Here is a 22,439-nt window from a genome sequence, read left to right as displayed (position 1 = left end):
CCCTTCTGATATGTGGGCTACGCTAGAGATTGGAAGGTATGGAAGGGAGAGGAAGCCATAGATCTTGGACTTTGAAGCATTAGGCTTGGACCCGGCTTTTGTGGCATGGTATTGTGGCATTAATAAGGAGTCAAGGGGTGCTTGGGTGACTCAGTCAGTTAAGCGTCTGACTTCAGCTCATGTCATGATCTCACAGTCTGTGAGTTTGAGTCCTGCTTCAGCCCTGATGTCTGGAGACTGCTTCAGATTCTGTGTCTCCCTCTCTCTCTGCCCCTCCCCTGCTCATGCTTTGTCTCTCTCTGTCTCAAAAATAAATAAAAACAGGGGCGCCTGGGTGGCTCAGTTGGTTAAGCGTCCGACTTCAGCTCAGGTCACGATCTCACAGTCTGTGAGTCCGTGAGTTTGAGCCCTGCGTCGGGCTCTGGGCTGATGGCTCGGAGCTTGGAGCCTGCTTCTGATTCTGTGTCTCTCTCTCTCTCTGCCCCTCCCCCGTTCATGCTCTGTCTCTCTCTGTCTCAAAAATAAATAAACGTTAAAAAAAAAATTAAAAAAAAATAAATAAAAACATTAAAAAAATTTTTTTAAATAAGGGAGTCAAAGCTTTTGCAGAACAAATGGTCACTGCCTCTTCTGTGTTTCTTTGGGACTCTTTAAGGAGCCAAGGCTATTGGGGGCAGGGAGTACAGACGTCCTGGCATTGGTAGCATCTTCCAGTAAAACCCCAACCTGGGCAAAGAAAGGTGCTGTAAGCCACCTTCTTTACTCCTCTTGCATTTGGAGAAAAATCCCCTAAATATGGAACTTACAACCACCACAAATGCAGAGTTCCAAAATTCATCTGGGCCCACAAAACAGTCATTTACTCCATCCCTCTTCTGACCCCTCCATTCCAATCATAACTGTCTCTCTACCCAGCTCCTGCCAGACCTCTCTCTTTGGGCTGAGGTGCTTGAGGCACTTTCACCTCAGCAGGCTCAAATCTGAACTCATCCATCACTCAGATCTCTCCATTTTCATTGCATTGCCTGTCTTATTTTTTTTAAGTTTGTGTGTTTAATTTATTTATTTTGAGAGAGAGAGAGAGAGAGAGAGAGAGAGAGAGAGAGAACAAGCAGGGGGTGGGCAGAGAAAGAGGGAGAGAGAGTATCCCAAGCAGGCTCTATGCTGTCAGCACAGAGCCGGATGCAGGGCTTGAACCCATGAACTGTGAGATCGTGACCTGAGCTGAAACCAAGAATCTGACACTTAACCACCTGGGCCACCCAGGTGCCCCCATTGTCTGTCTTAATCAGTGACACTACTATGCATCTGGTCACCCAAGCTGGAGACCTGCCTGGCTCCTTCCTTTCTCCCTCAGGCTCATATTTCTGGTAATTACCACAACTTGTCATTCACTTTTCAAATATTTCTTGAATCAGTCTTTCCTTCTTCAGCCCCATTTCACCAACCCTACTTCAGGCCAACATCATCTGATAAGGGTGATTTTAATAGCTGCCTAGTGGGTCTCCCTTCTTTCTTCTCGCCTCCTTTGATTCTGTTACCTCCCCTGCGGCCAAATGCCATAGTATCACATCTTGGCATTTTCCCCCACTCCTATAACTTCCTGCTTCCTGGGATCTGACAGCTGGCCACAGCTCCTACCTCGTCTACAGCTTCCTCTCCACACATTCTATGCTTCAGCCAATCTGTGACTCTCTGAGCTCTTATCTACCTCCAGCTCTTTGCATATACTATTCCCTCTGCCTAGATCATACTGTTCCCATACTGTTCCTACTACATATTTAAGTCCACCTTCACCAGGAAGACTCCTGAACACCACAGGCTTGCCAGTGTTTCTCTTCTCTGCCCCTGTGCCTGTCTGGGATGATTCCAGTTCCATTCAATTATCCGCTAACTTATTTGTCTCCCTTGAAGGCTTTAAGATCTTTGTGGACAGGGATTCTGTCTTTGCAGTTGTAACCAGCACCTTGTAAGTACTTGTTGGGTAAACAAATGGAAAAAAAAAAATCACAACATGCATGCTTCAGAGCCTCTCCTGCAAATCATGCCTCAAAATTTATGGCTGTTCAACTCTTAGTGAAACCTTGTTGAGAAGACACAAAATCGAGTCTTTGCACTTGCCTGTAATGTTCTTCCTCAGATATCCCCCTAGTTCATTCTCTTGTCTCAGCTTCTGCTTATCAGAGAGACTTTCCCTGACCATCCTATATAAAATAACACTCCCATAGCTCTATTCTCTTTTCCTTGTTTTTTACACCAAAGTGCATGTCACTGGCATTTCACGTAGTTATTGTTTAATTGTATCCCCCTTTTAAACTTAAGCTCTTTACCAGCGAGGACTCTGTTTTGATTACTTGCTATTACTGTGGTGCCTATAAAAGTGCCTAGCATTTAATTTATGCTTAAAGTATCTACTGAATGTTGCAGTTGAATACCTAACTGATTAAAAAAAAAACATAAAGTAGGGGCACCCGGGTGACTTAGTTGATTAGGCATCTGACTCTTGATATTGGCTCAGGTAATGGTCTTGTGGTCCTGGGATTGAGCCCTGCATCGGGCTCCACACTATGTGGAACCTGCTTGGGATTCTCTTTCTGCCCCTCCCCTGCTCATGCTATGCTCTCTTGTTCTTTCTCTCTCAAAATAAATAAACAGAAGTCTGCTCCTTCATTGTTAAAAAAAAAAAAAAAAACAAACAACAGCAAAGTAAAGAAAAAGAAAAGAAAGGAAAAGAAAAAAGGAGCAGAGGGATGAAAGGATTAATTCTGGTGTGTTTTCTTTTCCCTGGCTCTTGCCTTTGGCATTTTTATTTTTCTTCATGTTTGGTTGTACCTGAGTCAAAGTAAATCTGCACACGATCCAACCAGGCTCCACTAAGCATGGATTGACCACAGACAGGGCCAGGCTCAGCACTGAAGTCCTCCTACATAAAGCCCTTCTGCAAAGGCAGCAGGCCTGGGGATTCAGTGCATGTCTGTGTGCCTGCATGTGAGATCTTTTAGCTCAAGATACACTGTCCCCATAGCCTTGTTTGCTGATACACACGTGTGGTTTTCCCTGAGGTCAGAAGTTTCTAATAAAGCAACAGGGCCTTGGTCTGTCCTGAAAAGCCACAGCTGGACTTCCAGGAAGCAGCTGGTGTCAGGGCAGACATTTCCCATCACATTGGCTTCTACTGGCCCACTTGACACTCAAGTCCAGAGTCCTTGGAATATCTGGGTCTCCTGGGCCCAAGAGCCTCTTTATTTCTGGTTGTGCCTTCAGTGAGACTCCTGGAGCCCCCCACCCCACCAGACCCTGCCTTGTGAAGCCTCCCTGGCCAATGGGGGTAGTGGGTCTTCTCTCCACTGCTGCTGCTGCTGTGGCTGTGTAAACAGGCCTACATCTTCTAGATGGAGAGGGACAAGTGCAGTGAAGGAAGGAAGTCTGTAGGCTGTGTCAGTGCATCACCTCTAAAGACTGTGAGACTCCTGAACACAGGGACTGCATCTATCCTATTCACTGGTCTTTCCCCAGCTCCCATCATGGCACCTGGCACGTACTGGGTGCTCACATAAATGTTTTTGCAAAGCTGAATAGACCCTGTGAGGGCATCATTATTGGTCCCATTATACAGCAGCAGCAGCCCCCAGTTATACCTTCCATTTCTACCATGCCTGCCACACTTGTAATCACCTTTTAGGTTCACTCCGTTTCTTGCCAGACTGTAAACTCCAGGAGTGGAGGGATTGTGTTTTACTTGCTCAGTTCTGTATCCCCAGAAGTGCCTGGCACAGAGGAGATGCTCAGCAAATATTTCTTGAATAAATGGATGGATGGATAGATGGATGGATGAAGCTCAGTCACATCATGTATTTTGTCTAAGATTACACAGCAGAACCAGTTAAACCCAGTCTCTCCAATCAGGGTGTGAACTCCATGAGTCCTGGTTTTTTTTACCACAGGATCCTTGGCACTATGACCAGTTCCTACATATAGTAGATGCTCAATGAAAAATAATGAATGAATGACTTCAAAGACTGAGCTTTTAAAATTATTATTATTTTGCCACACTTTTTAAGAGACATGGGACCTTATGTGCAGACACATCACAAGTCCCATTTTGAGAGATGGCAGAATTTAAAGATACAGGCCGTTTTGCAAAAGCAAGGATCAAAGGCAGGGCAAGAGGAGCAGGTTGATTGAAGTGTGAGCTCCCTTTTCTGTGGCTGGAGCACTAAACTGCATCACCTACAGCCATCAGGAAGTGAGAGCCGCAGAGCACAGGGTTTCCAGCTGCCTATCACTGAGACATCAGGGTCAAGGAGGCCAACAGAAGCAGAGGCAGCCAGACCTTGAGGAACCCTGCAAAGAAAGCAATTATAGGGCTGCTGCTAACACGGATGTGTTTTTGTGCAAAACTAACATTAGGTGCCTCCTCTAGACTGACCAGTTAGGAAAGGATACCCTCTCTGGGCTGATCAGTTAGAAAAAGGAAACTTCTTTCTCTTGATCTGCTCTGAAATCCAATTAGAGAAAGGTGCCACTCAGAGTAGAAAAATAGAGAAAGGTGCCCTCTCAGGTGGACCAGATTGAAGAAGACAGTCTTTCCTCTGGCATTAGGAATGGCATTGGTAGCCCCTCAAAAGGACACTGATGTGCAGGGCCCAACCTACTCAAGCATCCTTTGTAACCTTGAGATATTCACAGAGGAGAAGCCTCTTAGGAACACCTTAGATCTCCAGCTCCAAGGTCACTGGTACAGGGTTGGACTAGCTCAGGTAAAACACTAGGTTGGTGTAACAACTCCTTCAGATCTAGATACCAGGAGCCAAGAAGGGCAACAGTTACATTAATTCACTTTTCATCCATATTTTCAGACAAGTCAGTCAAAGGCCATAAAATGCCACCTGTCCCTGGCCTTTGTCATCAGAGAAGCAGAGAAACAGGGTTTCTTGTTTGTCTATTGTGTTAATCCTGGGACTAAGCATTGTCTTTGGCATGTAGTAGCACTGAACATATATTTGTTACCTGCTGAGTGAATCCTGAAAATAGTGTTAGAGATAAATCACAAAGCTTCAGGAAGTGCCCAGGATGCAGATCTAGTGTGTGCATGTCTACTAGGTATAAGTTTGTTTAACTGTGTGTGTGTCTGTACCTGCAAATATGCATGCGTGCACCTCTAGCTGTCTGTGCATCTGTGTGTACAAATATGAATATATGCATGTGACCTGGTGTGCGTGTGTCTGTGTGTGTGCAAACATGTCTGGGTGATGTACATTCTGGGGTGCCTGTCTATGCATGCCTGTGTCTGTGTGCACATGTGCACTAGTGGGGGACAGCATACATATATGTGCATATGTACATCCCCAGGACCAGGCATTTCCACAGGTGCAGTCACCTCTTCAGAGCTCAAGCCAACCAGGCCAGGTGCTCCAGCACATCCTGGGCTTATAGATAAAAGCCCCAGAGGAAGGTTCTCGTGGATGTCCCCTGAAAAGGGGACCTGAACTTACCCAGGCTGCTGGAAGCAGCCCTTGAGACTACGGCCTGGACATCTGTAGATGGAAAGAGAAGGATCAGTGTGAGGAGAAGGCATGCAGTTGGCAAAAATCCTGAGAGAAAGCCCTTCAATTTGCTCTTCTCCTTGCAGCCAGAGTAGTCTTTTTAAAACCCGGGCCTGATCATGTCATTTCCCTGCTTTTGAACTTTCAGGGGTTCCCCACTACTTTCAGGAGAAAGGCACCAAAACTTAGCAACAACTGTAAGTCCCCACATGGTCTGGACCCCACTACATCAGCTTATCCTATACCAACATCCTCTTCTTTCCAGCCTGCCCGGCCTTTTCTCAGTTCCTCTAGCAGGCTGAGCTACGTCCCACTACAGGCCCTTTGCCCATGCTGTACCCTCTGTACCCTGAGATTCCCTTCCCCTCACCCCTTTTCCCTGACCCCTCTTAGTTAATCCCTCCTCAGTTGAATAATGTCTGCTCCAGTGGTCTCTAAGTTCCATGTGAACCAGATCTGTGTCTGCTTTTGCTCACCACAGGATCCCCAACCACTAGTATAGGGCCTAGTACACAGGAGGCACAAGAACAAATTTGTGCAACAGAAAGAACACATGACTCGGAACTGGTAAAAGGAAGGCAGCTTATAGTCCACCTTGCCCCACAGAATTGACTTGCTCCAGTTCTGAACATAGTAAGATCCACATGTTGAGTTCTGTCATTCCTCCTCATCTCCAGAGAATATTCCCCACCAGGAGCATGGGAGGAGGGAGTATCTTTCTTACTTTTCCGTGTGATGGGACCCAGGTTCAGGACATGGGTTTGGTCTATGATGCCCCCGCTGCGGAATCTGGTCCCAGAGCAGGTCTGCAGGAAGAGGGCAACAAGGAAACCCTTCCATGAGGGAGACTGAATGTGGTCCTGCCGTGGGGAATGGGTTCCACTCCTCACAAGGGCATCCTCCTGCCTCAGTCTGGGGCTTGAGGATGGTCAAAGCAGGGGTTGTCAGGAAATCTGCATACCTGGGCTCATGCCCCACCTCTACCATTTGTTAGGTATATGATCTTAAGCAAGTTACCAAAGTTCTCTGAGTGGCTCATATAAGGAACTAATAAAATTCCTCCCCTTTAGTTACTGCAAAGAATTAAAAAATTAACACAGATAAGGTGCACCTGGTGCTTTAAAATGTCAGCTTCTGTTATCAGAACACAAGCCTGCAGATAAGCCAGAGCATTTACCAGCCAGTTGCAATGCACTGATCTCGCCTGATTTCCCAACAGCTTAGGTCTCTTACCTGGCCACGCCCACCCCGTCTTACTGCTCATTCTATTCCTGGACTAAAAGAGAAACACAGCCAAAATGTTTATTTTCTTTTAGACCTTGTGGCCAGATGTCTTTGGTTATTGGAGATGGGCGAGGGGGAGGTCATGGCAAGCAGCCTGAGGGAGGAAAAGGCAACTCACAGGTTTGCATTTTTCATCAACAGTGTCGCACAGATAGACTTCACAGTGCAGATAGACCAGGTCGTAGTTCCCAGCAAAACGGAACATCTGGACAGAAAATCGGCCCTGAGGGGACTCCCCATTCTCCACCACCTGGATGGTTGAGTCCTTAGTGCGTGGACAGCTGGGAGATTTAAGTCATAAAACATGGTTGGTTAAACAAGTACTCTATGGCCAAACTTCCTGCACTTGATCTTAGCCAAAAGGCCGAGAAGCAATTATGGCCAAACTTCTGGGTTCAACTCTCACTCCTCCCCCTATTATTTGCTGTGTGTCCTTGAGCAACTTAATCTTTCTGTGTCCCAGTCTCCCAGTCTGTATACAGGGAGTACTATTTGTAACCCATTTCATAAGATAGCTGTGAAAATTAAGCCAGTTAACTTTTCAAAGTGCTCACTATAGTATATGACACATAGTAGATGCTACATATATATGACGGTGAAGTAAAACTGTGGTCAACACAGAGTTGAAACTATGTAATGAAGTCAGCTTGGTTTCCTAGGAAATGACATTCAGGATCCTTAGCTACCATTCCTTTGCTATCTTTTATGTAGGTGGCTCTAACTATAACAGTGGGCAACTTCCAAGTCCTGAGGGGCAATGACCAAATGGGAGTGTGTGTGTATGTGTGTGTGCCCATCTGTAAATGCACACAATGGCACCTGAACTCAAAACTGCACCTGCAATGACTCATGTATGTGCTGGGCTGGATCAGGACACATGGGCAGACAAATTGGGCATCTTCTCTGCTATTTTACATGATTTGCTCAGAATTGATTTAGGAGAGGGGCTGAATGCTGATTGCACAGAGGAAGAACTGAGAAGGGACCTCTTTGCTTTGTGTCCCCCACAATTCAGATCTGATTGCAAAAGTGCACACTCCACTTGGCAAAATAAAGGCCCTGAGGTTAAGGGGACCCACTGCCTGAAAGACCCATACATACAACCTGAGCAGGGCATCCAGCCCCTCTTACTGTCTCCCCAGCCGGCTCCTCCTTACACATCCTGAGATGTTTGACATCTCTCTCAGACTGGTGGTCCCCAATCCAGCTCCCACACATGCCCAGACAGAAAAACAAAGGCACATCCAGCATTTCTTCCTGCTTCTTTTTCAAAACTTTCCAAGTGTTCCACAGCGTACATATTCAACTGCACATATGCTCATTTCATATATGAGAACATGAATAGTCAGACAGATGAGATGGCTTGTGTCTCTGGACAAAGAAACAGCAAAGCCAAGATGTGAACCCAAGTCTCCATGATGGCCCAATCAAGATCATGCCAACCCTTTCCCAATTTTTTTTTGCCTTACCTAGAAACCACCTTCATGTATGTTTTCCTGTGTTTCCCAACATCTGTATTATTATCTACTTACTATTTTCATCAAATACATGTAAATTTTTATTGGAATACATCAGTTTTTTCAGAAGAATCTTCAGATCCTGACCACAAATGGCAAACCAGTATCGCTTGCCATAAGCAAAACATGACCATTTACAGATAAATACAAAGTAAAACAGTGCTATTAAATTTTAGTTAGCTACTGTCACAGCTAAAGGCCCTAAAACAGACTTCTGCTTTCTTTCTGCTGCAAAGGGGATTAGCAAATAACAGAGAAGTGTAAATGTCAGATGAGCACCCAACTGAGACTTTTCCCTTGATGTAATTAGACACATTCTAAGAACTGAAACAGGAATAGGTCACTGTCTTCCTGACTGTGCTACTAAAATTGCAAATGCCTCTCCCCTTTTCCTGCTTTGGGTTTTTCCTGTAGCTCCATTACCACTGACATGCTATGGATTTCATCTTGGTTAATTATTGGTCTCCCCCCACCCCTTGGAATATCAGCTGTATGAGGGCATAGAGGTTTGTCTGTTCTATGCACTGTGTTATCCACAGAGCCTGGTACACAGTAAGCTTCCAGAAACATCTGTTCCATTTTGAATGACAGTGTGAATTACTTTCTCACAGTGTGGCCCATGGTTCTCCAATGCCTCTGGAGTAAAAAGCAGCACTTGTGTGTCCTCCCTTTTACAACTGGCCCTTGATTAACTGTCTCCAGTGCACTCCTCCCAGCCAAGTCCTGCTTGCTTGTCTCCTGCCTTGGGTGGGTGCACCTTTCAGTCAGGTTTCTTAACCTTTTCTTGAGTCCTGGACACCTCCAGCCTTCTGGTAAAGCCCATGCATCCCTCCTCAAAAATAATGTTTTAAACACATAAAGTACCTAAGATTATAAAGGAAACCAGTTAAATTGAAGTGTAGTTCTCAAAATATTAAAATATTTGATATATATATTATATATTTACATATCTATTATAACAATTTTTTAACGTTTATTTTTTATTTATTTTTGAGAAACAGAATGTGAGTGGGGGAGGGGCAGAGAGAAAGGGAGACACAGAATCCAAAGCAGGCTCCCGGCTCTGAGCTGTCAGCACAGAGCCCCACGTGGGGCTCAAACTCAGGAACTGTGAGATCATGACCTGAGCTGGTCAGGATGCTTAACCGACTGAGCCATCCAGGTGCCCTTTTACATATCTATTATATATAAATACATACTGATAATTAAATAATTTCTAGTAGAAACTGTAATATTTTAGTAACTGAAAAGTATTAACATGTGCAAATGTCCTGCTAATACTTTCATGATTTGTTGCCTATGTTCATAGTGGATGGTAATGTTAGATTTTCAGCTAGAGGTGAACAAATATAAAGATGTACTTTTCCCCAAATCCCAATCCAGAGATTGCCCCGTTCTGCCCTGGAATTCCATCCAGGAGCCTCACCTGTCCTGGATGATGAAGTACCTCAAGGGGTCTGTGGCATTGCCGCTGGGTGTGGCATAGCAGTTGGTCATCAGCAGTGCAAACCGGGACAAGTCACCCCCATCCAGCATGGTGCCCACGTAAAGAAAGGCCTCTGTGGCCAGGGTCACGGAGGAGCCTTGGTAGGGCTGTGTGTAGGCAGGGCTCTGGAAGAGTGCCATCCGCACGGTGAACATGCCTGTCCCACCCACGCTGATGTTTAGGGTGCTACAGGGAGAGAGGGGCTGGTGAGAAAACCAGATCTGAGAACAGCAACACATGGCCCACCCTTTCTGGTCTGTAGTCCTGGGCAGTCCCTGGTAGCTCTCTGCATTTTTATCCAGCAGTAGGACTGGAAGCCACCATCACTGCAATGGTTGCAAACTGCAATGAGCAGACATGGGTCACCTGAGGATCTTGTTAAAATGCAGGTTCTGGTTTGGTAGGTTTGGGTCGGGCTGAAGGTTCTACATTTTTAACCAGCTCCCACATGTTGCTGTTGCTGCTGATCCATGATCACATTTTTTGTAACATGTCTACCCCCCTCACATGGTAGCCCTTGCCTTTAAGAAGTGCAATAAACAAATTCTCAAGGGAGTCACCTACATTTCTTCTTTGGTCTCAACCTGGAACCGTTAAAAGGGAGACTATGAGTCCTACAGGCCTAAGTCAGAGTTCTGGTTCTATCTACAGCAGAAGACAGGGGTTTTGTAAATTTGTAAATTTATTTGTGGTTACAAATAAACCACACTGAAAATAGCTACACTGATGTAGACTTCACAGGATGAGCCAATAAAGGACATTGTAAGACTGATACCCTAGAAACAAGGTGTATGATAAAAACGCAGTAATGCAGAAGTCCATGTTATAAGTGAGAAGTGGGTTGTTGGCTTGGACTCAAATTTGGAGTAAGGCAAGATTCCCAGCTCAAAGCAGAGACACATCTGCACACAGATGTTTTGCTCCCTGAAGTCTGTCAGGCTGAGACATGGCCACCACATTGCTTCAGTGAACTGCTTGACCAGATGATGACCCATCCAAAGGCAGACAATGAGCAACCTTCTTCCCCCAAGTAAGCCAGGCACCCTCATCAGTGCCTAGTGCCCAAAGAGCATGTAACCATGGGTGAGCTTCATAATTAAGGCCATGGTAGAGTGGGGACTCTGGGCCTGATGGCCTGGGTTTGAATCCCAGCTCTGTCACTTACTAAACTCTACTTTCGGACAAGTTCCTCAACCTTCTCTGAGCCTCAATTTCCACATCTGTATAATGGGAATAATAATAATAGTAATACCTATACCTCTTAAGGTGCTCTAAGATTTCACTGAGATTTCCTGTAGAGCTGTTAGCACAATGCCTGACATATAGTCAGCTCTTGATAAATGCTTGTTCTAATTACAACTGTAATTTTTCCAACATCAGCATCATTGGCTTGTGAGTCATCCTACTCAGAGATTTTCAGTTTTGTTTGGCAACAGGATCCTTTCATTATTTTTTTAAATAATAAAACCACATGTGGCACCCATTATAGGTGGAACGTCTCTGGTTCACCTTGTAGGCATCCCCAAAGGTACTTCCTTAAAGACCCTGAAACCCCAAGAGGCATAATTTTAAATCCCTCTTTAGTCAACTCCTTCTTTGTACAGAGAAGGAAGGAAACAGAGATTCAAATATGGCATATGATTTATATATCATATAAATAGCAGGTCTGGACCAGGAGCCCTCTCTCCTTCCGTCTGGTCCAACCACCCTGCCCCTCTGATAAGCCAGAGGCCCTAATATTTGATTTACATATGCAAAGCACTATTGTGCTTCTAATAAAGTACTGCTAAGTCCATTTCACTGAAGACCATCACCCAGGGTGGGGCTATCAATTTCCAAAGCCATCTTGTTAGTATGTGACAGAGCCTGGATTTGAATCTGGGCTCCAGTATTCCCAGTTGGGCTGTATTCCATTGGGAATGCTGGCTCCCAGTACCCCCACCCAGCTCCTTATGGCTGGCAGTTGACAGGGAAACTGAGGACCTGGTGGTTAAGGGGTCGTGGGGTGGAGCCAGCCAGGGACACCGGGGACCCTCTCTGGCCACACCTGACCATTGGCTGCAGGGAGGTCTTCAAGCTGACTTTCATGTCCAGAGGGTAGGAGCACGCAAAGTTGATTTTGATGTTGAGGTCACGGATGACGATCTCATCTGCCAGGTAGAGGGTGTTGCTGTACGTGGCATGGGTTTCATTCCTCTGTGTTGGGGGGTGGGAGTGGGAGAAAGGGGCATGAGAATCTGAGTAGGATTCAAAACCAAATGGGTTTCTCTAGCTACCTGTGAGCTGTCCTCCCAGCTGTCATAATCAAAAGTTATAACAACAGCAGCCATCTATGAGCATGCATCACGTGCTAGGTCCTGAGCGAAATGTTCCTCCGGCATCACTGTATTGGCCCCTTCAATGACCCTAAGCTCTACTATCTCCTGCCTCATGATGAGGAGATGGGGCTTCATAGAAACCGACTAACTCTGAGTAACTTGCCCACAAGACGTGGGATCTAATAAGCCTGGGCTCTTCCACTTAGGCCATGTTTCCTCTCTCATACACTAAAAAGACTAAAAACCATGTCCTGACTCATTGTTAATGCTGGAATTTTAAACGCTACATGCAGCAAATGACAACTTCCTTCTTCCTTTCTTTTGTCTTCTTTCCTTTTCTTTCCAGGGGATGAGGGAGTTGGGGAAGCAGTGTTCACTCAAACATTGACCTCTGGGTCCCTTTTGAGGAGGTTTCTGTAGGTGAAGTCCTGGTTCTCTAGACACCAGTGGTGCAGACCTTGCCTCCCAGGATCACCCAAGATAGACAGACCTGCTTCTGAGCCCAGTGCCAATACCTACTGGCTGAGAAGAATTTCTTTCCTGTAGAGGCCCTTCTGTTCCCATCTGTAAAATGGGGAACTGTCATCAGGATCATTCTCTTTATTTGAAGCTAACATTTATTAAGCACTTACACTGTGCCAGTCACTGTCCTAATCACTTCACATACAATAACTCATTTAATCCTCTTAAAAATCCTATGAAGTAGGTACTATTATCCCATTTTATGGTTGAGGAAACTGAGGCACAGCCAGGCTCATACAACTGGGAAATGATAAAGCTAGGGCTTGAACCAGGCAGTGCTCTCACCCTGTCTCACACTGACCAGCACATACCGTCATCACTGTCCCACAGGGGCCATCCCTGGCTGGGGTCACCACAGATATCCAGTCCCGGTCTCCCCTCTCAATGAAGCCTGAGCACTGGCTGTCACGCAGGTACATGAAAACTTTCTCAAAGCCCAGGCTCTTCAGCTGGCACTTGCTCAGGGACACCTTGATGTCATTGGCCCCACACTCCAGCCTGCGCTCCAGGTGGGAGAGATCTGAAATAGGCAGGGAAGGTGGGATTGGAAGCCAGTGACCACAATTCGGGGTCCACCACATCTCCAGGCCCTGGGCCCAGTTGGTTGGGCTATCCACCACCTGGAGGGCACTCAGATTAGCCTCTGTCTGTTCTTGCTGTGGTCTTCCCTATCAGAGGGACTGAGACACAAGATTGGACTCAGTATCTCTGGGTGGATTCAATGGCCATCCATCAGCCCCTTGTTAACCCTCTATGTGTTTTGATCCATTCACCCCCCAGCATTAAATACATTGAATCTCAGTAAGACAAAACAAAACAACACATTAATTATAGTATCTTTCCATCCTTTCTGTATCAAAGAGATAGTCCTCACTAGTTACTAATGTTTTTAATGCTCTGCACTTACTAATTTCCCTTTCAAAACAACAGAGTGCAGATATCAGGCTAAGTGTTTGGGGAACAAAATAACATCTAGCTGGATTTTTTTTTTTTTTTACTTTAAAATTGAAGTATTACACAGCTGCTAGAATTTAATAATTTTCTTTTCTTGTATTCATTTTTACTGTTACCTTCTATCGAAGGTGTTACTTGCCACAGATAGATGCAGTAGTGACCATCAATGTCCCAAGTTTATTTCAAAGAAGAAGGATTCAATCAATTTAAAGAAAAACAAGTTACTAATAAAAACCCCAGTATAAGCTAGTACTTGCATAAAGAAAAATTGTAAAATTGGAACTTGGATGTGACTAAAATCATGACTGAAGTTTGGGAGATACTTTCCTGCTTCAATCATTGTACGTATGGGGAATCTGAGGCTCAGAGATGGCCAGAGCCCTGCTATGGGTCTTCCAGGGGTCAGTGGAAGAAACCGCAGGCTGGTCAACAGTCCTGTGTTCTTGGGCTGCAGAACTTTGGCTTAGGTAGTCTTTGGCCAACAGGTAGCAGCTTCCCCTGTCCTGCTGTGGTGTGGGAGCCTCAGAAAGAAGGTGGGGGTAAGGAGGTCCCTCAAGCTCTGGGAGCTTTGGGGCCAACTAAAATGAGACCAGGAGCCTAGAGAGCTTCTGCTGGTTTTAATAGATATTACTGGACCTTCTTTTCACTCAAATTGGATGATATGTATCACATAGGACTATGTCCCTCCCCCAGTTGCTGACATTTCTCAACCCCTTGCCTCCTCCCACTGGCCTCACCAGTGATGTTGAAGTCCTGTTTGCACTGGCAGCTCCATGTGCCATCATCCGTTTTGCAGTCCTCGTCTATACTGCACTCCTCACACGTCCCCACCACAGAGCTGGGGTCTGCAGAGTCACAGACACAGACAGTCAGCAGGGATGCTCCCCAGGCTCCTGTGGTGCCCACCCAGGCCTGGAGTGGAGGTGGGGGTGGGGGGAAGACGCCCACTTACCTGTGCAGTAGGCCAGATAGCACTCGGGGGGCGCGGTCAGGTTGTAGACGTAGTAGCCAGCACAGGCCTTCACTTGGACAGGTGCGTCCCACAGGCAGCAGTGGCCCCTCCAGTGGGCGCAGGCCGTGCGGCTCACGATGCCCTCATCACTGGACGGGTGTGTGCCGTTGAGCCACATGGGCGCAGCTGTATTGCAGCTCAGGACCGGCACGCAGGTCTCGGCCAGGCGCACGCCGCCCTGCCCCACAAAGCGGTACCAGCCGCTCAGGCCTGAGTCACAGGTGTAGCCTGCCCCGTACTCAGAGCTGCGCCAGTACTCATCCAGGATGTGGTGCACCTGGCATGGGTCCATGCACACAAGCGTGTCGCCCTCAGGCACGCAGTCCAGTCCTGGCCCGCAGGAGCCTGGGGAACACTCACAGTGCCACCCATCACCCCAGTAGCCAGCAGGGCACACGCATGAGTAGTTGCCTTTGTGGTTGATGCAGGTGGCCAGGGCGTGGCAGCGGCTGAGTCCCGGCTCAGCACACTCGTCCACGTCGGTGCAACCCAGCCCAGGCATCAGGCGGAAGCCGTCAGGGCAGGTGCACAAGTAGGAGCCCAGCATGTTCACACAGATGCTGTCCTCGGAGCAGTTGTGTGCCCCAGAAATGGCACATTCGTCCAGGTCCACGCACATAAGGCCGTCGCCGGTGAAACCCACCTGGCAGGAGCAGGTTGTGGCAACCCCTTCGTCCAGGCAGGTGGCATTGCTGTGACATTCAGAGCAGCTTACTGCGGACAGAAGAGCCCAGCCTCAGAGTAGGGACAGCTGGACCAGTGGTGACCAAGAGAGTCCTCCTATATCCCTTTGGGTACCATGTTCTTTAGACTTGGTCCCTGGAGGATTCCCTCCTAAACAAATAAACAAAACTCCCCTTATGATTCCACTGTTCATTCTTCTGTGTTAAGCATTGCTTTCAAACTGTGTCTTCTTTTAAAATATCCATGTTTCTACATCCAGAGGAATAATACAGAGTTCTTGACACTTTGGTAGGATTTAGGTGACCCTGTCACCCCTTCCCCACTTTTGAACATTTAATGCCTTTTGCTCAGATCTTCCCTGCCTCCTCCCTGAAGACTTCCCCAACTCTCCCTGACAGGGGCAGTCACACTTTGTGTGACATCCTCCATGACAATAAAAGCCATAAAGATAATGAGCTGTTGTTTATTAAGCACTTAAATTGGGATGTGTGCTTTTCACTCATTATCTCATTGAATCCTCCCCAATGGCCCCTAGGGGATTGCTTCTGTGTTTACCCTTATTTTAAAGATGAGCAAACTGAGGTTCAGAGGGTTTAAGCCATGTGCTCTGTTGGTAAAAGCCAGGACACAAACCCAGGTGGCAGGACCACAGAGTATATGCTCTTAACCAGGACACTGAAATGGCATTTACTGTGCCCTCGAGTACTCCAGCTCATGGGTGGTGCCCAGCTCCCTTTTCCATGGAGAAGCTGAAAGCTAGATGAGGGTGATGTAAGACCCAATGGAATGACCTCTTAAGAATGCAAGGGGAGGTATTTGGGAGCCACTTAGGTGTTTCAAACCCCCTGTGTGGTTAAGTATGTTCCTGACTTTCCAGTAAAGTGGCAGGGGACCTTAGTGGTATTCCAGACTCTTGCATCTCAGTGTGTGATCTAAGAACCACAGCATTAGCATCACCTGAGAGCTTGTCAGAAACGCTGAATTTCAGGCCCTACCCAGAACCCACTGAATCAGAGCCTGCATTTTAGCAAAATTCCCATCTGAGTGCTATATACATTAAAGTATCAAAATGTATTTAGAATAAATCAAATTCCAATCATGACAGGAGAGAGAGCATGACCTCCTCTGCTAACAGTGGCATTGTTCCCTACACACACACACACACACACACACACACACACACACTTACTTGCTTCTGAGGTTTCAATGGTGACAGCTGTTATGACCCAAGAGGTTACCACCACTACCATCCGCATCAGGGTCAGAGAAGAAAGCCGCCCCATTCCTTCTGCTCTTCACAGCTACTTCTGATCTGGGGAAGACCTGCCCAAAAACAAGGACAGGTTGACCCCCTGGGTTTTCCTCCCAGTCTCTGATGCCTGGAGTCCTGTGAACAGAGATGGATGGGATAAATGCATGATCTAACTCCCCTCCCCACAGTTGGGAGGAGTGCTTTGGTTGTGCACTGCACAGCTCCAGAAGATGCCATTTATATGAACTACAAAAAGTGTGCAGTGCTGTGGCCCTTGCTTTGGTGGTTTTCTCATCTGTGACCCCACCCTTACTCCCACCCGCATGCCATCCTCTGCTCCCCAAGTCTCAGTGCATCTGGAAGAACTGAGTCTCATTTGGAACAGGAGGCAGCAAGATAGGGTAGAATGTTCTGGACTCACCATCATAGGAGGCAGCTTTGGGTTTTAACAGCCAACTGCTGATCCCTGCTGGGAAACTTTCAGCTTGCCCAGATCCATTTATTTATTCAACAAACATTTATTGAGTAGCTACCTTGTGCCAAACAGGGAGCTACACACCAAAGAAAACAATGAACAGGATAGGCAAGATCCCTGACTTCATGCAACTCACATATCACAAAGAAATAGCTTGAGATAAGAAACTCGAGAGGCGATTAACCCTCACAATGGATTTTAATGTTTCCAGAGCAGTCACTTATTATTTCACTCAATTGGTGAAATAATCCTAGGTGGATACTACTAATACTACCCTAATTTTTCCAGCAGCAAAGTAGGGTAGCAAGGTGGTTAAATGTGCGGGACTTGGAGCCTGTAATAGGGATCCAAATCCCTGTTTTACCAACCACTAACAGTGTGACTTTCGGCAAGGTATTTCATTTCGGGAAGAATTTGTTTTCTCATCTATGAGATATGGATCATTGCTTCCACAAACTGAGTGCCTGTGATGTGCCAGGCTTAGTCTGAAGTCCCTGTGATCAAAGAACTTGTGTTCTAGAGTGGTATTTTCCAAGCGTTTATGACTAGGATCTGCTATAAAGAAAATATTTTTTGCCATAAATTGGTACAGTTGTTGGGGCGCCTGGGTGGCTCAGTCAGTTAAGCATCTGACTTCAGCTCAGGTCATGATCTCACAGTTTGTGAGTTCGATCCCCATGTCACGCTCTGTGCTGACAGCTTAGAGCCTGGATCCTGCTTCAGATTCTGTGTCTCCTTCTCTCTCTGCGCCTCCACTGCTCACGCTCTGTCTCACAAAAATATATTTTAAAAAATGTTATAAAAAGTTAAATTGGTGCAGTTGCTTGTGTATGTGCCTGCGCGCGTGCACACACACACACACACACACACACACACACACACACTAGAAGTTTTATAAAAAAAATTCTTATCGTTACTGTGTATGTTGCTTGTTGACATTGTCTATAGTATTTAGTTAAAAGAAGATTTTGGATATAATCCACAAATTATTTCATGATCCACTAATGGGTTGTGATCTATACTTTGAAAACACTGTGGTGGGTAATAACTGACTGCATATTGTCATGGGTATTAACTAAGATGATATATTCAAAGCAGGACCTAGCACAGAGCCAATGCTATTGTTCACTGCTATATTCCCAGTGCCTGGTACATAGCAGACACTTAACTAACATGCATTGAATGAGTGAAGAAATAGTAGTCATTGTTATTAGAAAAGCACAGAGCACAGCCTCAAAGAGAGGGAGACTGGCCAACCAGAGATAATGAAGCCAATTATCAACAGAGGAAGGACTCACTCTAGGTCTGACCTTAGTGTCTAATCTTTTGATTTTCTTCTCCCTTCTCCCAAGCAGAATGGGAATTAGAAGACAGGTAGGTGGGAAGAAGTGGCTAGAAGAAGAGAGAGCTGTAGATAGCCTTACCTGAAGCCAGAAAGGTAGAATTAATCTGTTTACAAGTATGTGCCTACTATATATACATCTACCCCTGGCTGGCAGTCTTTCCTCCAATTATCCTCTGGTTCTGTTTCTTGAGATTGTTTTCTTGAGGGTGGAATATTTTCCCCTTTGGGCACAGTTTTTTCCTTTCGTAGGCTGCCAGGTTGTTGTTCTTTTTCCTAATATGTAGACACCCCAAATGATTGACATTGGGGGTCAAACTTGTGCCTGCAAATACAAGGCCTCTGTTTTGCACCTTTTGACATAAAGAGATTCCTGAGTTAGAAATTAACTGGAAAAGCAGTGCCAAGGTACTAGGCTTTTTCTTGCTCAATGAGAAGGACAAGGTGGACTCAAGGAGCCAAGCAGAGGCCAGTATCCCAAGCCAGGCTGTCCTGGGAAGAAAAGAGGTGTTTTTGTTTTTGTTTTTGTTTTATTTGAGAGAGGAGGCAGGACAGAGAGTGGATGGTTGGGGAGAGAAAATCCTAAGCAGGCTCCATGCTCAGAAAGAGCCCGACATGGGGCTGGTTCCCACGACCCTGGGTTCATGACCTGAGCCAAAATCAAGAGTCAAATGCCCAACCTACTGAGTGACCCAGAAGACCTAAAAAAGGGGTGTTTATTGTCCCCATTAGGACATGTACCTGTGGCCATTTGGGTTCCCTACCCTGGAGAAGGCACCCTTTAGAAGCACACTCCATCCTCACGGGCTCAGCAAGGTCTTCGATGGTCTAGGCATGGCAGGAGAGGAGCTGAAAATACTTGAAGGTCAGAGCCAGAAGACAATTCAGACATCACTGCACCAGACCCACTCTGTGAAACAAAGATTCTGAGTTCCCATGAGGACAGGCCCCTTGGGAGGTGGATAACTTCGTGACTGGGTAGACTGACTTTTGAGTCAGTTGTTCTGGCTCTTGATCAGCCATTTATAGTGTGCCAGAGGGCTCATTTCTTAATCTTTCTGAGGTCATTTTTATTGTCTGTAAAGGTAAAGTGCCCATCTCCTAGAGTAGTTATGGTGATTAGAGGAGAAGATGTAAGGACAGACATGTAGTAACAATTCTACCCGCGGCAGTCACTGCCAATGCTGCTTTGCTGATGGACAGTCACAGGGGTAGGAAAAGGGAGAGCCCGGGCTCGACTCCATGACTCCTGACCCAGGCCCATGTAGATGACAGTTCAGTCTTAAGAGTCAGTCCCACTGAGAAAAATTGAATATGTGTGAACTTGGGCTGAGTAGGAAATAGAACAATGACCCACTGCATGTACTTTTTCAGGATCTTTTTCATCCTGTCTCATTTAGTGGCAGGGTAACCATCAGCACTGTGCACTCATCTCCACAGGATAATTTTGTAGGAGTGAAATTTCTGGGTCAAAGAAGTGGTGCAGTTTTACGAATTTTGATACTTCTTCCCAAACAGCACCCCAGAGAGATTTTTAAAAATTATTTTATGGTCCCACCATAGTACCAACCCTGAACATTGTACACTTTCTTCTATCTTTGTCAAAAAAATAAGTGAGAAATCTCATTATTTACTTTTGCAATTCTTCAGTGAAAGGAGAAGTCATTGTCTCTTCATTTGTTGGTTATTTATTCTTTTCTAAACTGGCAGTTTGTTTGTGTCCTTTCCTTTTTTTTTTTTTCCTCCTATTGCTTAAGAAGAAAATAATCTTTTTCTCCATTTTGGATTGGGAATATCATTTCTGGTTGGTGCAAATGAGGCCCTGTCTAAACCCACATCCAGGTATCTTTAAGATTATCTAAAAGATTATCTAAAAGATCTAAAAGATATCCAAAACATTAAAATGGAGGCTCTGGGTGGCTCCTGGAGTTGTCTGGGCAAAGGCCACGGGCGGGACCTTTGTGTTGGAGACTATTCATAAGTCCAGTAACCATATTTTTCTAGTTTCTCTGATGCTTTTACATCTTGGGGCTTTGCTGACCGTGGAGGGACTGCCCCTCCCAAGCTAACTAATTCCTACAGATAGCAATGGGCTGGCCTGAGATCTGCTTTTCATATGCAAACCAATCACCCAGAGTCCACCCCCACACCCTCCTTTGCCAGGACCCCTCACTTTCAGGGCCACTATTCCCTTGCCCTAATCACCCCAGTGCCAGACACCAGACAACCAGGGATGATTCCCAGGATTCCCAATTCCCACTTCCCAGGGCCCACTGAAATTTATTCAAACTAGCCAGTCCTAAACCTGCTTACCCTGCCTCTCCTCTTCCTTCCCATGGAAACCACAAGAAAGGCTCTTGCTCATCTTTCCCCCTCTCCCTTGACCTCCTGATTGACCTTGTGTGCCCCCTCCTGTTGGGATCTGTGAATATAATAAACTGTGTTTTCAATGGCATCTGTTTTCTCATCTATTGGCCTTGCAATACCTGAATAATAATAAAACCTACATTTTAGAACAATAAGCATCACCTGCACTCAATGCAGCTGGATCGTCCTGTGGCGTTTCTCTAGTTGGATGTTTTTCCACTCTTTCTTCAAAATTCCCACCCTTTCTCGCCCCACACATTTAATGACATCACAGTGTACTCATGGGAGCCAGTAAGCAATGCCTCCCTTATCTTCTCCGTCTTCCTGTCTCTGGACTCATCTTCCACATCTCCTCTCCTGTCATGATGGAGGCAGCATCCTTCTTCCTGCACTGATAAGCATTTTTCCTCACCTTCGCTTACTCCTTCCTCCTGTAACTTCCTCTTCTTGGAGTCACTTGAGAGTATTCTCATCTGCTAGTCCCTTCTATAGAAACCTTCCTTTGACCCCACACTCCCTCCAGCCACCATCCTATTTTCCAACCTTTCATAGCCAAACTTCACAAAAGATTTATCTGCACACTTTCCACTCAAATTCACACTGATATGCTTCCTGATCTGCCAGCTCCATTGACTTTGCTCATCAAGATCACCAAACACATCCATGTTGCCAAATTCAATCACTTTTTTTTTTCTTTATCTTGCTTCCAGAAGAGTAGTCAAAAATATTTGTTTTTGAACAAACCTTACTCAATTTATCAGAAGTTCCCATTTTCTTGGAATGCTCTTCTCTCAACTTTTAAGCATGGGTAGGAGACTTGATCTTAATAATCTTGACAGCTGTCACTTACTGAGTGCCTCTCTTGGGCCAGACACTGTACTGAATGCTTTTATGTTTATTGTGTCATACAATAATTGTTACAACACATATTACCAATAAGACTGTAGGTCAGAAAGATTAAGTTGCTTCCCTGAGATTACCCAGCTAGCCTGTGTTAAATCCATACTAAAGCGCATATCTTATTCAGATTTACTCCTGTGATGCATTGCACTCCTTGGGGATAAAAAACATTCCATGCTTAGCAATGAAAGGTAGGTGGTTTTGGGTCCTTTTTTCAGGTAATGAAGCTAAAGTGTGAAGAAATTTGAAAAATTGATTAAACAGAATACAAAGGATTTTTGTGAGAGTGCTGTGTATTGGGAGGGAGTAGAAAATGAGTCAAGGGGGAAAGCCTTTCCAAGAGAGGGTCACCACCAGCCTTACCTATAACTGCTTATCCCAATCTGAGCCCCCACTTCATGAGGCCCCAAATACACGTGGGGGACTTGCAGGTAGCACATCCATTCTCTGGCTGGTGGCCAGTTAGGAACTTTGTTGCATGTGATTTATTCCTAGCAGACTCCATGAACCCCTCCTTTGACCAGCAGCCACATAGCCTTAAGGCTGAGGCAGGTGAGTTTCACACCATGTCCTGAATACTAACACCTGCTCCTGTTGGGGCAGTCTGGCTCAGGTGAATTCCAGGGCCCCAGGCTGTTCCCTGCTTAGTCTGGATGTGGACACGCCAGGTTTGGGGGTGGGAGAAGGAGGTAGAGGAGCTGGTTCAGGAGCCTGAAGAAGTATAAACAGCCTTTCCCTCACATGATAGGTGGCAAGTAGAAAGGCCTAGATGGCTTGCAG

At 45.9% G+C, this 22,439-nt stretch overlaps 2 protein-coding genes across 8 annotated transcripts in view; one reads left to right on the top strand and one right to left on the bottom strand.

The window, feature by feature from the left end:
- Window positions 1-22,439, top strand: part of ACSM5 (acyl-CoA synthetase medium chain family member 5) — a 185,331-nt gene that overhangs the window by 90,622 nt on the left and 72,270 nt on the right. The gene's annotated exons all lie outside the window — the stretch shown is intronic.
- On the bottom strand, window positions 4,028-21,555 carry UMOD (uromodulin). Of its 2 annotated transcripts, XM_042921784.1 has the most exons (13): window positions 20,922-20,992; window positions 19,134-19,302; window positions 16,513-16,710; window positions 14,580-15,353; window positions 14,365-14,472; window positions 12,985-13,193; window positions 12,671-12,715; window positions 11,881-12,029; window positions 9,774-10,019; window positions 6,949-7,111; window positions 6,271-6,352; window positions 5,496-5,537; window positions 4,028-4,344 (listed from the first exon to the last, which is right to left on the bottom strand). In XM_042921784.1, the coding sequence occupies exons 3-13, from the start codon at window positions 16,604-16,606 to the stop codon at window positions 4,283-4,285; spliced, it is 1,974 nt and encodes a 657-aa protein (XP_042777718.1). In that variant the 5' UTR covers window positions 16,607-16,710; window positions 19,134-19,302; window positions 20,922-20,992; the 3' UTR covers window positions 4,028-4,282. The 2 variants fall into 2 exon arrangements, with proteins under 2 accessions (XP_042777718.1, XP_042777719.1); XM_042921785.1 differs by lacking the exons at window positions 12,671-12,715; window positions 20,922-20,992 and adding an exon at window positions 21,504-21,555.

This window comes from Panthera leo, chromosome E3 (genome assembly GCF_018350215.1).
Source record: "Panthera leo isolate Ple1 chromosome E3, P.leo_Ple1_pat1.1, whole genome shotgun sequence".
NCBI classification, from domain to species: domain Eukaryota; kingdom Metazoa; phylum Chordata; class Mammalia; order Carnivora; family Felidae; genus Panthera; species Panthera leo.
This window is presented reverse-complemented; position numbering and strand designations above follow the sequence as displayed.